General features: G+C 31.6%; 3 protein-coding genes across 3 annotated transcripts; 2 read left to right on the top strand and 1 right to left on the bottom strand.

Annotated features, from left to right (window-relative positions):
* Positions 1–757: 757 nt before the first annotated feature.
* Positions 758–3980, bottom strand: LOC111684794 (transcription factor grauzone-like). Its single transcript, XM_023447001.2, has 5 exons — positions 3752–3980; positions 2947–3698; positions 1534–2871; positions 1099–1471; positions 758–1034 (listed from the first exon to the last, which is right to left on the bottom strand). The coding sequence occupies exons 1-5, from the start codon at positions 3872–3874 to the stop codon at positions 855–857; spliced, it is 2766 nt and encodes a 921-aa protein (XP_023302769.2). The 5' UTR covers positions 3875–3980; the 3' UTR covers positions 758–854.
* A 1452-nt stretch (positions 3981–5432) lies between these two features.
* LOC111684802 (transcription factor grauzone-like) lies at positions 5433–7339 on the top strand. Its single transcript, XM_023447011.2, has 4 exons — positions 5433–5586; positions 5657–6558; positions 6614–6995; positions 7053–7339. The coding sequence occupies exons 1-4, from the start codon at positions 5464–5466 to the stop codon at positions 7242–7244; spliced, it is 1599 nt and encodes a 532-aa protein (XP_023302779.2). The 5' UTR covers positions 5433–5463; the 3' UTR covers positions 7245–7339.
* A 1217-nt stretch (positions 7340–8556) lies between these two features.
* LOC111684806 (transcription factor grauzone-like) lies at positions 8557–12002 on the top strand. Its single transcript, XM_023447014.2, has 4 exons — positions 8557–8962; positions 9035–9846; positions 11348–11729; positions 11797–12002. The coding sequence occupies exons 1-4, from the start codon at positions 8840–8842 to the stop codon at positions 11968–11970; spliced, it is 1491 nt and encodes a 496-aa protein (XP_023302782.2). The 5' UTR covers positions 8557–8839; the 3' UTR covers positions 11971–12002.
* The last annotated feature ends 3595 nt before the right edge of the window (positions 12003–15597 follow it).

Here is a 15597-nt window from a genome sequence, read left to right on the forward strand (position 1 = left end):
CGACAAAAAGTCGTTTGTTCGATTATTCGAAAGTCGATAGAACCCTACTGTTTTATAAAATATACTACTACAAAACAAAGTACTCGATACTTTAACAACATGTACATACATAGATATTTAGATAAAAGTGTTTGTTTACATTTCATTTAATATAAACAATAAGATGGATTCCTGTTTGTTGTGTTTTGGAAATAAATTAAAACTTAAATTCTTCATGAAGAATTTATTGAAATTACTTGATCTCTCCGTTTTTTTTTGAGCTCGTTGGGCGTTCAAAATGCAAAGTTTCAATTTCACTATAGAACACCGATCTGGGAGAGAGAACGTTGTCCCTGATACGCTATCTCGGGCCCATAAAGGCGAAGACTTTTTGAGATCTATTGAGTTAAAGACACCACCGGCAATTGACCTTGATTCGGATGCATTTAAAACTGATGAATATTTTAAATTTCGAGACGATTTTCAAAATTCAGGGTTACCAGACTACAAAATGTTCTACTGGCGAAACAAACGAATCAAATTTGTGGAAACGTTATATCTGTAGTGGAAACTTTATGTACCGACAGAACTAAGACGAAACGTAATTCGGCACACAACACACCAACATCGAAACATGGTGGAATCAAGCCTAGTTTAACTGAGGACTAAGAAAGCCGCCCTTAATAATGTAATATCTATGGTTTATATTTGAGCATGGGAAAGGGTCTAAAATTTCAAGCAGTAAATCTAATCTAGGGAACAATAATAGGACTTGTTTTTCTTATTTTTGTAAATATTTATTTCCGTAATTTTAATAATATTGTAATGTAAATACAGTTTATTTTTATAAAAAAAAATTGTTTATAAAAGGTTTTCTATGGATTAATAACTTTTGCCAATGCTGGTGGTAAGTTTCCCGAATATTTTTCAAGTTTTGATTCTTTCCATTCTTTGGGATGCATCCTTTTGCGATGCGTATACATACTGACACGTGATTTAAATGTCAACGGACACCAAGAACATTTAGGAGTTTCGTTATGAATGACACTATGATCCTGCAAAGAAGAGAAGTCATTTAAAAAAAGTACTTTCAACTCTCAACTTACTTTATTAATTTACTTTTAAATCTAATAATCTCTTAAAGCCTTTTTCACAAATATTGCATTTGTAATCGTAGTCAATGGCATGCATTACTTTATGATGATAGATTAAAGCTCTTTTTGATGCTAATATTTTGTGACACACTGGACAGGGATGATCTTGTCTACCACCCACTGGATGTAAATTTTCTTTATGTAATTCTAGATTTTGTTTGCTGGACAAACCTATACCGCAAATATCACAAGTTAGAATCGTTGGCGGTTTGACATGTTTGTTCATGTGCGTTCTATAACCGCCACTAGAAGTAAATGTTTTGCCGCAAATATGACATTTTTTTCTATAAACCATACATTCGGCTCGGTGTTTTTTCAAAAGATAGGAAGAGGCATAACTAAAATTAAATATATTTGTTATTACTCAAATGTTTCAAAAATAATAATAATAATAACTTACCATTTGCCACATTTTACACAGCGAAACTTCTTTTCCTCTTGGGGCACATGACATATTTTATGTCTGCGCAAATAGTTAGACTTTGCAAAAGACTTACCACAGATCTCACAGGTATTTTTCAACTTAACACTTTTTGATCTCTGTTTGTGCAGCATATGTATTTCCAAATTCATTCGATTTTTATGAGTGTGCAAATGGTCCACTAAGCTAGGTTTATCAAAAAACTTTTTATTGCAACATACAATGTAACTACTTTGTTTGTGTACTTTAAGCGAGTGTGCCATTAAGTTGCCAAAGTTTTCAAATGGTTTATTGCAGAGATTACAAAGTATTTGTTTAAAGTTTTTCGCTATAAGTTTATCATTCTTCTTATTTATGGCATCCGATTCATAAGCGGCATCTTCTTTGCCTAGATTAGAAGAAGAATTTGGATTCGTGTTTGCTTCTTTACTCTGGTCCTTTGAATTTATTTGTGTTGTAATTTTTGTTGTTATTTCTCTATTACTAGAATTTATAAAATTCGATTCTGATAACGGATCCTTGTTTGTGTCAGTATTATTTTCTATATATTTGGAAACTTTTCCATGTTTTCGTGGATTAACACCTTTTGTTCTATGTTTACGGAATATATGTTTTTCCAAACTTTCTCGACTGGCTAGAACTTTGTCACAGTGTTGACACTTAAAATAATTCGGATTTAAATGCGTGTGCAAATGATCAACAAAGCGACATTTATCAAAGAACTTTTTATTGCAACAAACTAGAAAACATCGTTGTTTGTGTACTTTTAAGTAGTGTTGTTTCATGGAGCAAAAGCTTTCAAATGGTATGTTGCAAAGATTACAGAGCATTTGTTTAAAGTGTTTTGCTATAAATTTGTCTATTTTCTTACTACCATCTTTATAGTTAACACTTTTTGTGACATTTTGTTGATTTGTTCCATTATCGATAAGTTTATCATTATTATTTACACTGTTCGATATGTTGGTTTTAGAAAAATCCCATTCTTTTTCTTTATTTTGGTCCTCCTTTGAATTTGTTTGTGTTGTAGTTTTTGTTATTTCTCTATTACTAGAGTTTGTGAAGTTTGTTGTTTTTTCTAACGGATCCTTATTTACCAGATGTTCATTTATATCAGAATTGTTTTGTATTTGATTGGAAACTTCATTATCTGTTACTAAGGTATTTTGATCATTTATGATTAACTCTTCATGACTGAATTTAGAATGATTCCGTAAAACCCTTCCTGATGATATTTTCTGATGCAATGTATTGTTTTGATCTTGTTTACCACCCACTGCATGTAGATTTTCTGCTTGAAGTTTTAGACTTTTTTCGCTATTGAAATATAAACCATCATTACATTATCAAGACATTCTCAAACATGTTAGAGTAAAAAACAAAGTAACTTACAATTTGCCACATTGTATACCCGAAAACTTCTTTTCCTCTTCGGGCAATTGACTATGTATATTCTCCATATGTTTTTCAAAACTCTGTCGATTGGCTAGAACTCTATCACAATGTTGACACTTAAAATAATCAGGATTTAAATGAGTATGTATATGGTCTACAAGAGTAGATTTTGAATAGAATTTTGTATTGCAACAGACAAGATATGCACGTTGTCCGTGCACATTTCGAAAGTGTGTTCTTATCAAGCGAAAGTTTTTCGCTGGTGTATCGCAAATGTCACAGCTGATTTGTTGAAAGTTTTTCGCTATAAATATATCTGTTTTCTTACTGTTAACTTTCTTTTTAACACTTTCAGAGGAATTTCTAACGGGTTCATTATCACTGTCGTCTATATCATTATTGTCCAAACTATCTATATTGTTGGAATTTGAGGTATCATTTGGATCTGCATTAATGTTAGCTATTTCTTTTTTCTGATCTTCTTCAACTAATAGATCTTTTTTAGCCAGATCTTCACTTATATCGCAAACATAGTTATCTGTTATTTCAGAATTCTGATCTTTTGACATTTCCTGTTCCAGACAAGAGTATGAGTAGTTTTCACTTTCATTACATGATATTTTATCTTCCTCAATTTGAATTCTGCCAAAATTTTCATGAGCCTCCTCTATTTGTTTGTAGAATTTGTTAAAATTTTCAAGTTGCTCCCAGCAGGACAAACACATTTTAGAGCATGAGTACATTGTATCCTATAATTATTTGCGTTTCAATTGTATTAAAATTTCTATTAGATTGTACTTACTATTGGCCAAAAGTGTTTTTCTATGATCTTTGTTATATTCAGCTCTTTCCATTGAGTGGAGTTTGTTTCTATAAAATCCTCTAAATTTTTATTTAATTCCAAACACAATAAACAAGAATCCATCTTATTGTTTACTTTTTATTACTTTTTTATTGTTGTAAAATGTTAACAAACAAAATTGTATCTCTGATACAGTACAGTATCGCATTTTGTATTATTGTTGGTGTATTAAAACAAGATGACATTCATTGCTCAGCTGATCATTGTTTACAATTTTTTATACATAAACTTGTATACAGATTTAAAACGTACGTTTGTCAAACTCCCTATAAAAAAATATGAAAAAGTGGTACCTTTCGAGTACTTGGTAATCGAATATTATAATTGTAAATCAAAGAGTAGGGTGCTACAACTTACAAACAATCAAATGATTGCACAAAAAAGTCGGAAAGAGTCGAAAAAAGTCAAAAAGACGGAAAAAGGCGGAAAGTCGGAAAAAGTCGAAAGAAGTCGAAAAATTCGGAAAAAGTCGAAAATAGAAAGAAGTCAAAAAAACTCAAAAAATTGCAACAAATAGATAAAATATAAAAAAATTTTTATTAATAATAATAAATAATAATAAGTCGAAAAAGTCGAAAAGTCGACTATTTATAAAATATTAAAAGTCGAAAAATCGACTTTTAATTAAATGAAAAAAGTCGAAAAATCTTTTAACTAAATGCAAAAAGTCGAAAGTCGAAAAGTCGACTTTTCATAAAATGCAAAAAAAAAATCGAAAAGTCGACTTTTCATAAAATGCAAAAAAAAAATCGAAAAGTCGACTTTTCATAAAATGCAAAAAAAATCGAAAGGTCGACTTTTCATAAAATGCAAAAAGTCGAAAAGTCGACTTTTCGTTCCAACTTAGAACCCTAATACTAGGGTTCTAAAAATCGACTTTCGAATAATCGAACAATCGACTTTTTGTCGAAAAACGTTGAAGTCGATTATTTTGTTACAAAAGGGTCCATAACTCGACTATCGTCTATGAAAAGAGTCGAAAAGTCGACTTTGTAAATAAAAGTTGAAAAGTCGAAAAAATAGTCGAAAAGTCGACTATTTATAAAATACTAAAAGTCTAAAAATCGACCTTTTGCATTTTATGAAAAGTCGATTTTTCGACTTTAAGTATTTATTAATCGAACAATCGTCTTTTTGTCGAAAAAAGCCGAAAAGTCGAAGTCGACTATTTTGTTACAAAAAAGTCGATAACTCGACTGCAAAGTCGGAAAGTCGAAAAAAGTCGAAAAGTCGAAAAGAGTCGAAAAAAGTCGATAAAAGTCGGAAAAAGTCGATAATAGTCGGAAAAAGTCGAAAAAAGTCGGAAAACGTCGGAAAAAGTCGAAAATAGTCGAAAAGTCGAAAAAAGTCGGAAAAATTCGAAAAGTCGACTATTTACAAAATATTAAAAGTCGAAAAATCGACTTTTAACTAAATGCAAAAATTCGAAAGTCGAAAAGTCGATTTTTCATAAAATGCAAAAAGTCGAAAAGTCGACTTTTCATAAAATGCAAAAAGTCGAATAGTTGACTTTTCGTTTCAACTATAGAGCCCTAATATGTACATAGTTATTTATATATTATCGATAACCAAGCAATCGACAATTTCACATCATTAACACAAAGTCAGATACAATATTTTTGTTTACATATCACTGAATGTAAACAAATACAATGGATTCCTGTTTGTTGTGTTTGGAATTAAATAAAAATTTAGAGGATTGCATAAAAACAAACTCCACTCAATGGCAAGAGCTCAATGTAACAAAAGTCCTAGAAAAACACTTTTGGCCAATGGTAAGCAATAAATCTATAAACATGTTAACAAAATAAAAAAAATTTAAATACAAAACAAATTTCTCTATAGAACTTAGATTCCTGCTGTTGGATGTGTTTATCTTGCTGGAAGCAACTGGAGGCTTTTAACATATTCTACACACGCATAAAAGATGCTCATGTTAATTTTGGCAAAATTAAAATTGAAGAAAATCAATTGCTAGCCAAAGATGAAGGTGGCAGTAATGAAAACCTTTTGTATTCTTGTCTAGAGCAGGAAATGCTAATTGATCAAAATGCTGTTGAAGCCTTAATGGATAAGAAAACTTGCGAACAGTTTAAAAATTATGATGGAGATCCTTTAGTGAATACTAAAAGTAGGCAAACATCGAAAACTACAAGAAAATCAATTTCAAAAGGCTTAAATGCAAATGAAATTAAAACCGAACCAAATGATTCTTTCAATGAAGACACTACCGATAGTGTATATGATGATAATGATGAAGCTAACGATTACGAACCAAGTAAAAATTTATCCGATAACATTAAAGATAATAAAAATCATACGAGACGCAAGGATAATGATAAATTTATAGCCGAACATTTTAAACAAATGTTCTGTGATCTTTGTGATTCTTTTGCATTTGATAGCTTTACCGTCATGCAGAAACACTTCGAAATAGTTCATGAACAAAAAGGTTATCTTGTCTGTTGCAATAAGAAATTCTTTGAAAGATCTCGTTTAGTAGAACATTTACATATTCACTTAAATCCTGATCACTTTAAGTGTCCACACTGTAGCAAAGTTCTATCCAATAGGGAAAATTTGCAAAAACATATACTAGGTTTACATCGGCCAAATGGTGTGGTTCTCAAACATGTTTGTGAGACGTGTGGTAAGTCTTTTGTTAAAGCTTCCTTATTGGCCAAACATAAAATGAAACATTTGCCCGAAGAGGAAAAGAAGTTTGCCTGCACACAATGTGGTAAATTGTAAGTTATATTTGCTCATTTGTTTTGAATTGTAAACGAAAACTATTCCTTTTAGTTATGCCAGTTCTTATCTCTTAAATCAACACATACAAGTTGTACATTTAAAAAAATTCGTCAAAATCTGTTATATTTGCGGTAAATCTATAAGTACTAGTACCGAGTATAAACTGCATATGGACAAACATGAAGGCGTACCGCAACCGATTATAAATTGTGATATCTGTGGCTTACGTTTGACCAGCGAAAGAGGTTTAAAACGCCATAAAGAAAGCCAACATCCAGTGGGTGGCAAACAAGATCATCCGTGTCCCGTTTGTCATAAAATATCACCCACCCAGAGAGCTTTACGCAAACATATTAATACTATGCATGAAAAAGGTTACGATCATAAATGTACTATTTGCGAAAAAGCCTTTAAGAGGACAGAAAATTTAAGAGTAAACATTTTTAAAGGATAATTAAATAGAATTTTTCAAGATATTTCTTATTTGTAGGAACATATGGCTTCACATACCGGCACAACTCTATATACATGTTCTTGGTGTCCGAAGACATTTAATTCGAATGGTAATATGCATGCTCATCGCAAAAAAATGCATCCCAAGGAATGGGAAGAAGCAAAACTTCAAAAGTATTCAGGAAATTTGCCAACAGTTAAAGGAGTAAATTTATGTGATAATTCCTAGAGGAATTTTATTATAAAAATGAATTTTTCACAATGTTTTGTAATGTGATTCAAATCGAGTGAAATATATGATGAGAGAATCGAATGAACACAATCCAATTTTAATGTTCGAAATTGAGAAATGAATGAAATTCCAATTAAAAAGAACTAGATTAGATAATATTACAGCGAATACACTTATTCTTGAGAATTCAAATATGAATATGAACATAATATTGTATTATTATCGACTGTGCAATTTTAGCAAGTTATGGCTACAGGAACTGGTTAAACAATAAAAATCATTCAGAACAAAAAAATTTTATCGAGAAATTATTTTTGTTTAATTTTAATTATTATACCCTACACCTTCATGAGAAGGGTATATATAAGTTTGTCATTCCGTTTGTAATTTCTATAATATAATTTTCCGACCCTATAAAGTATATATATTCTGGATCCTTATAGATAGCGAAGTCGATTAAGCCATGTCCGTCTGTCTGTCTGTTGAAATCAGTTTTTAGAGGTCCCCAGATATCGGCGAGATCCGAATCTTCAATAATTCAGTTAGACATGCTTTCGAGAAGATCGCTATTTAAAATCAGCAAAATCGGTCTATAAATAACGAAGATATGAGCAAAAATCCGAGGCAACCTGTGAAAATTTCATCAAAAAAGCCACATCTTTTTCATGCTTTGTTAAAAAAACGCAACAACAACACTGTGAATTGGATAAAGATGTACATGTGCGTGTATTTTTTGTATGTTTGCATGCTGCTTTGTTCTCACAAAGGTAAGTGGGTATAACAAGAACAAGGACAAAAGCAGTAATATGTTGGTAATACAGCTGATATTTGTTTGAGGGTGGTAATACAGTTTGACGGTGGTATTACAGTACAACGGTTAATATTTCTTTCTGCTACAGTTTATATTTGTTTGTGTGTATGTTATGTGTAATAGATAGATAGATAGATAGATAGATAGATAGATAGATAGATAGATAGATAGATAGATAGATAGATAGATAGATAGATAGATAGATAGATAGATAGATAGACATATAGATTTTGGGTTTGGGTTCTTTCAACGGAAGTTATGATTAAGCTTTTCAATTGCAAATACCGGAAAGTAACTCCAATTATAAATGGTTCGCTGTAGAATACATTTTTTAATAAGTAACCAAAATCTGGACGACACTAACTACATTTTTTTTGTGCAAACGAATTAATGCAAGATGAAGTCAAGGGTAATATTAAAAAAAACAGCTGATTAAATATCTTCAACGATTGTCAATGTTCTATGCACATATCCATCAAAATCTTTCATTACCAAGTAAGGAGTTGAAATGCTAAAATTTACTTACACTGGAGCATTTTAAGTCATTATTTTAAAATGGTGATGCCAATAGAGGTATATACTATCTACGATAAAAAGTCTTGAATGTCAAAAGTAGTCTCTTCCGAATACTTCGCGATATCTGCATGCGCCACTGAACTGACCTTGCATAAATTCTACGAGTTTGTTTTTAGTATTTTGTAAACAAAAATTACTTATTTAGTTTTTTTCCTCCAAAAGCATCCAATTAGTTCACCTAACTTTCCGAAGAAAAACCAAAATAATGGATTCCTGTTTGTTGTGTTTAGAAATAAATAAAGATTTTCGGGATTTTATCCAGGCTAACTCAACGCGATGGCAAGAGCTTGAAATAACAAAAATTCTAGAGAAACATTTCTGGCCACTGGTAAGCAGAACACTTTACCTAAGAAATATTTAATATTATGTGTTGTTTTTGGAAAAAAACTAACTTAAAAAGACTATACAAATGGACTCGTGGATATGTCTAACTTGCTGGAAAGAACTGCACCAATTTCATAAATTCTATTTGCGCATAGAAGTGGCTCATATACAATTTGGAAAAGTAAACCTTGGCAAGGAATTTAAAGAAGAAAATGATATGAAAAATTTGGCAGCTTGTTGTCTTGAGCCGGAAATTTTAATAGAACCAAATATTTTGGAAGATGAAGAGACAAGTTGTTTAAAAACTAATAACAAAGCAGATATTGGGGTAAATCAATTAAACAATGATCCTTTAGAGAAAACTGTAGTTATTGACCATTCTTCGGATAGTGCAAGTGAACGAGAGGAGGACAATCCAAACAGTCATGAATCAAGTAAAGAATCTGAGCAAAAGATAAAACGTTTAAATCGTAAAGAAAGAGATAAATTTATAGCTGAAAACTTTGAACAAATGTTCTGTGATGTTTGTGGTGTTCCATTTGAAAATTTCAGTTCCATGCAAAAACATTTCTCACGAGAACATAAACGAAAAGGTTATCTTCTTTGCTGCAATCGAAAATTCTATGAACGCAACAATTTAGTAGATCATTTGAAATGTCATCTTAATCCCGATTATTTCAAATGTCCTCAATGCGGTAAAGTTCTATCGGATCGAAAAAACTTTAAAAGTCATCTGCTGCGTGTACATCGTCCAAAAGATGTTGTTTTGAAACATTCCTGTGAGATCTGTGGTAAGTCTTTTACCCAAGGCTATGTTTTGCGCACTCACAAACTGACACATTTGCCCAAAGAAGAGAAAAAGTTTCCCTGCACAGAATGTGGTAAATTGTAAGTAATACAACTTATTTTTTTGTATTTTATATAGAATCTATATATATAAAAGAGTAGCGTTACTGAATGACTGATTTATCATCGCACAGCCCAAAAGGCAAAACCTAGAATCACGAAATTTTGACAGTAGATGTGGTCACAGGGTATGTGGTTTTGGTTATGTAGATCCACTAAGGAGGGTTTTTTGGAAATTTGCACATTTACGGGTAAAAAAAGGGGGAAACGGGTAAAACACGTTTTCTTAAATATCTTACATAATATTAGTGATACAAGAAAAATTTTAAATGCACCTGTATCTACTCTTAAAATAAGCAGATGGGTGCCTGGTACTTTTTTGAAATTCGTACTATTAAGGGGTAAAAATATGTAACAAAGGTGATTTTGGTACCTTTTTCAGCCCTTTATAACTCTTAAACTAATTAACATAATTCAATTTTTTCTAAATATTTTGGATACATCTCTCAAAATTATGAGACACCTGTTTCGTACTTTTTTAAAGTTCAATCCTTTTTGGGTGTAAAAGGGACAAAACTGTATTTATGGTACTTTTTTTTAGCACATTAAGAAAATTTTTTTCGGTTTATTGAATTATTCATATTAAATTACGGACTAACTCTGTAATATTTATTATAATAAAATTTTTGCTATTTCACTGGGTAAAAAAGTACCAAAAATGGAAAAAACGGGAAATTTAATTTTATTCAAACTCATTGAACTGAGTTTGAATAAATAAAACTTTTATAAAATTTCAAAAAGTAGTTTATTTACTCACACAAAATAAACTTTTGGTAGTATATTATTTTGGAATTCGAGTACTAAGGCCTATATAGGACCAACTTCGAGTAAATTGTTTGGTACCTTTTTTAAAGCACAATTTTTCTGGAATAAATTAATGCAGATTTGAATCGTTTGAGTTTTATCTGTGATATATGTATGTAGATTTAAATACGGAACATTTTGTAAACTTAATTGTCGAAAAAGTATACTTCTAAGCGAAAAGGGGAAACATTGTACTCTTTTTATTAGGTAAACTTTATTCCACTTTTGGTACTTTTTTCTTCCTTCAAATGATACTCTATGTATGTTCTTTAATATGAACTGAAAACACATGATTATTAAACATACACGGTCCTCATTGAATAAGATCCTTTAAGAGACAACTTTTTAGTACTTTTTATCTCATAAATTGTAGTTTTTTAATTTTCTAAAATATTGAACCTAGGAACATTAATTTTAACATACATGGTCTTGACTGAATAATATTCTGGAAGTGGGAATTATTTGGTTTATTTTCTATTATTCAAATGGATTCTTTATAATGGTTAACCGGAACACATGGTCCTTATTAAATGAGAATTTATTGAAAGAGATCTTTGTACTTTTTCGTTTTTCCGATGGTACTTTTTGATATTTTTACGATATTGAACATAGTTAGGGTAGCGAAGCAGCCAGGGTATGCTAGTATCTTAATAATTTCAATTTTATAATTAAATTTCAGTTACGGCAATTCTTATTTATTAAAAATACATACCGAAGTAGTGCATTTGAAAAAACAGGCGCAAGTCTGTTATATTTGTGGCAAAACCTTGGGCACTAGTACCGAGTACAAAACTCATATGAACAAACATGAAGGCATACCAGCTCCAGTTATCAATTGTGATGTCTGTGGTTTACGTTTAATTAGCGAAAGAAGCCTAAAGTTGCACAAAGAATCCCAACATCCGGTGGGTGGTAAACAGGATCATCCCTGTCCGATATGTCACAAAATATCACCCACAGCTAGGGCTCTAAAAAAACACATTAATACTATGCATGAAAGGGGCTGTGATCATAAATGTACTATGTGTGGTAAAGCTTTTCGTAGGCCAGAAACTCTTAAGGTACATTTTGTTTTTAAATTCTGCATTTTCAAATTGATAAGATACTTTCAAATTACTATACTTTCAGGAACATATAGCTTCACAACATACGGGTGCAACGTTATATACATGTCCCTGGTGTCCAAAGACATTCAATTCGAATGGTAATATGCATGCACATCGTAAAAATGTCCATCCCAAAGAATGTTTAGAGTTGAGATTACAAAGATATTCAAGAAATATACCGCCGGAAATAAGTTAAAGAGAAACATTAATACTTATTGTGGTTTTACTTTAGAAAAATTGTATCACATAGTCTAGAATATATAGTTACCTATATAGTTGACCTTACAGATGAATTTATAGTGGATACCATAGAATTATATATAGACGATACGGACGATATAGACTCTTATATCGTCAAGACTATATACTTAAATATATATAAATTATAGATTAAACTATAGACTAATCTATAGTCGATACTACAGACACATATAGTTAAGAATATAGACGGATCGTGCGTCTGTACTCGTGAGATTCAAAATAGAAAAACCAAATTTAATAACAACAAAGGATACGGGCTCAGAGAAAGAGAAGAAGGTTAGGAACGGTACTTTAAGGTTTCTCGCCTTTCTGACTTAGATGGCAATGGCTGATTCTTAAAAGTTATCGTCAAGGGAAGGCTATTACTCAGAAGGCACTGACAAAGAGAATATACGAATGTGATTAACATACAAATTCGAATCGAGTTACTGAGTGCACCCCATGGGTTGTTCCACTCACTGGAGACAACAGGAGGATGCTATCATCAACCCGGCTAGTACACAAAAGAGTGATTGGTCGATAGCTTCATCAACCTGTAGTCTACTAAAAGGCGAAGAAGTTGGTATTCCTAAACAGTGGTGACAAAGTCACTGAGCTCAATGTAGAGGTTTGGTACTCCCCAAGGATACAGTTAAGAAAGCCATATCTGAAAATAATCAACCCTTCCAACAAGAAGGCCACCAGACTTTAAGTGTCAGTCAATGATCGGATAGATCCAGATAGAAGGATCAGTACCGATTTCTGGCAATAAATTGAAGGTAGGCTCATTGATAAAATCTCCATTTTTGAGGGTAGTTTTGATGATATACCCTTCAACGCTGCAGATTGAGTTAAGAGCGTGAAAGTTGTCAATTGTGTAAACAAGAACTCCTTGGAGTTTTTATAATCGACAATACAAATGGAGCACCATTAACCCAGTAGCAAAGCTTGATGTGATATGGACTTCCGAACTGCCACTACGGTCAATGATGACAGTGTAGATTCTACAGAACGGTGCAAAACATAATGGCTTGAATGTTGATAGAATTCTTATAGACCAATGACGACCTGTAAACTCACTGGTATGTAAGGAGAATACTAGCAAGGACTTTTGATTCGATGTGGATCGTAAGTCATTAGAAGTCCCGGATGAGATAGGTGGGATTGCTATGTTGGTTTAAGGGTGAAAGCGTTTACCTTATTTGTCAAGTCTTCTAAGGACTTGTATCCTGCTAAAAAAATATATTTGGTTTTCTTATTCTTTCAGGAGCGCTAAGCGTACGCTCACATTGGCTTTGGTGTATATGCCGCTTAATTCGACGGACCCACCATTGTCGGAGGTGCGTGATATGAAAGAATACGATACTTGTGATGGGCAGTGATGCCAGTACTTATCACTGCCAAAGGACATCAAAAAAAGTGAGTTTGACTTTATAACTGAAAATAATCTCATCATCTATAGCAAGGTTGATACGCCGACCTTCATGAACAAAGATAGGGAATCAGTTATAAATTTAACTTTAGTTAACCATTAACATGAAACGTTTCAATCCCTGTTTCAACGGTTTGTTTATTTTCGAACAATAGTATCAACCTTGGATCAAGGTTGGAACACAAGCCATATGTAATTTGTTACCAACTGATTTATAGGAGGATGTGCATAAGTTTACAGACTTAATCAACGAAAGCTATCTTGTCCAGTTACTTAAAATTTAAAGGTAGTAGAAAACAGTACAATAGGGCTAAGCTTGCAGGTCATGAAATTGACTGGAACAACTTTAAAATGTGTTTTAATATTTATAAAGCTGATCTCAAAAGGTTATTCTCTAAGGCTATTTGATTCTAAATCTAGGAGGATCGTTGTCTATGCGGATGACGTTAAACTGGTAAAGGAAAATTTCTAACCACGATCAGTGACATCATAAAGACTGTACTAGGTCTTGGACATCATTCTGAACCTGTCACCTGTAGAACATTTTGTAGCAGTTTTGGCGACTATGAATCAACGAAAACTCTACGAATAAGATTGCGTTGGGTGCCATATAGCAGATAGGGGAAGAGTGTTAAAACCATTTGTCACTATAATCTATATATATAAAAGAGTACTGACAGACTGATTCATCATCGCACAACCCAAACGGCTGAACCTAGAATCATGAAATTTTCACAGTAGATGTGTTTTTGGTAATGTAGATCCACTAAGAAGGGATTTTTGGAAATTTGCATATTTACGGGTAAAAATGGAAAAAATCGGGTTTTCTTAATTATCTTACACAATATTAGTGATAAAAGAAAAAAATTAAATGCACCTGTATCTACTCTTAAAATGAGCAGATGGGTGTCTGGTACTTTTTTGATATTCGTACTTTTTAGGCGTAAAAATGTGTAACAAAGGTGATTTTGGTACCTTTTTTGGCCCTTTATAACTTTTGAACTAATTAACATAATCAAATTTTTCTAAATATTTTGAATCATCTCTCAAAATTATGAGACACCTGTTTCGTACTTTTTTAAAATTCAATCCTTTTTGGGTGTAAATAGAAGAAAACTGTAGTTATGGTACTTTTTTTCCTTCAAATGATACTCTATGTATGTTCTTTAATATGAACTCAAAACACATGATAATTTAACATACACGGTCCTCATTGGATAAGATTCTTTAAAGGAAAACATTTTAGTACTTTTTATCTCATAAATTGTACTTTTTTAATTTCCTAAAATATTTAACCTAGGAACGTTAATTTTAACATACATGGTCTTGACTGAATAATATTCTATAAGTGGGAACTATTTGGTACTTTTCTATACTTCAAATTTTATCTTTATTTATTGAGAGAGATTTTTGTACTTTTTCGTTTTTCTGGTACTTTTTGATATTTTTACGATATTGAACATAGATATTGAAAATAAAATTTAAAACCTTAGTGAATGAGTATCTCCTGAAAGGGACTTTTAGTACTTTTTTATTCATTAAATTATATATTTTGAATTGTATATAATATTGAACACAGAAACATAAAATTTTTTATTAGAGGTATTTTATGGTACTTTTTTCAAATATTACTTTTTTATAATGTGAAAGAATGAAACTAAAAATAAAAGCTTCTTACTGAATGCGAATTTAAAGTAAACCAAATTTTGAATGTATTTAATTTAAGTTAGGGTAGCGAAGCACCTAGGGTATGCTAGTAGTAGGTTTATATTTGAGAGAAGACGTTACATGAAATAGTAGATTGAATTGCAATATATCAAAGTTCCTCTGGTCAAATCTTGATATGGGTGGTACCAAAATACTTATAGAACTAGTTAGACGTAGTCTAAAGGTTCTGATAAGGATTCTAACTGGGCACTTCTCAGTTGGAACCTTTGTCAGTGAGTGGGACAGTAGTATACTGGTCTATTGCAGACTATGCAATAATAAGGAGGAAGTAGAAACATTTGAATAATATTCGAGATATTCCGAAGATATGGAGATATTATTCATTATTGCACAGATTTTTTTTGGGTTGGATCTTTTACAAGAAACTGTGATCATAGATTAATGTTATTTTCTCAATTCAAAAATGATTTAATAAAATATAAA

This window comes from Lucilia cuprina, chromosome 6 (genome assembly GCF_022045245.1).
Source record: "Lucilia cuprina isolate Lc7/37 chromosome 6, ASM2204524v1, whole genome shotgun sequence".
Lineage (NCBI taxonomy): Eukaryota > Metazoa > Arthropoda > Insecta > Diptera > Calliphoridae > Lucilia > Lucilia cuprina.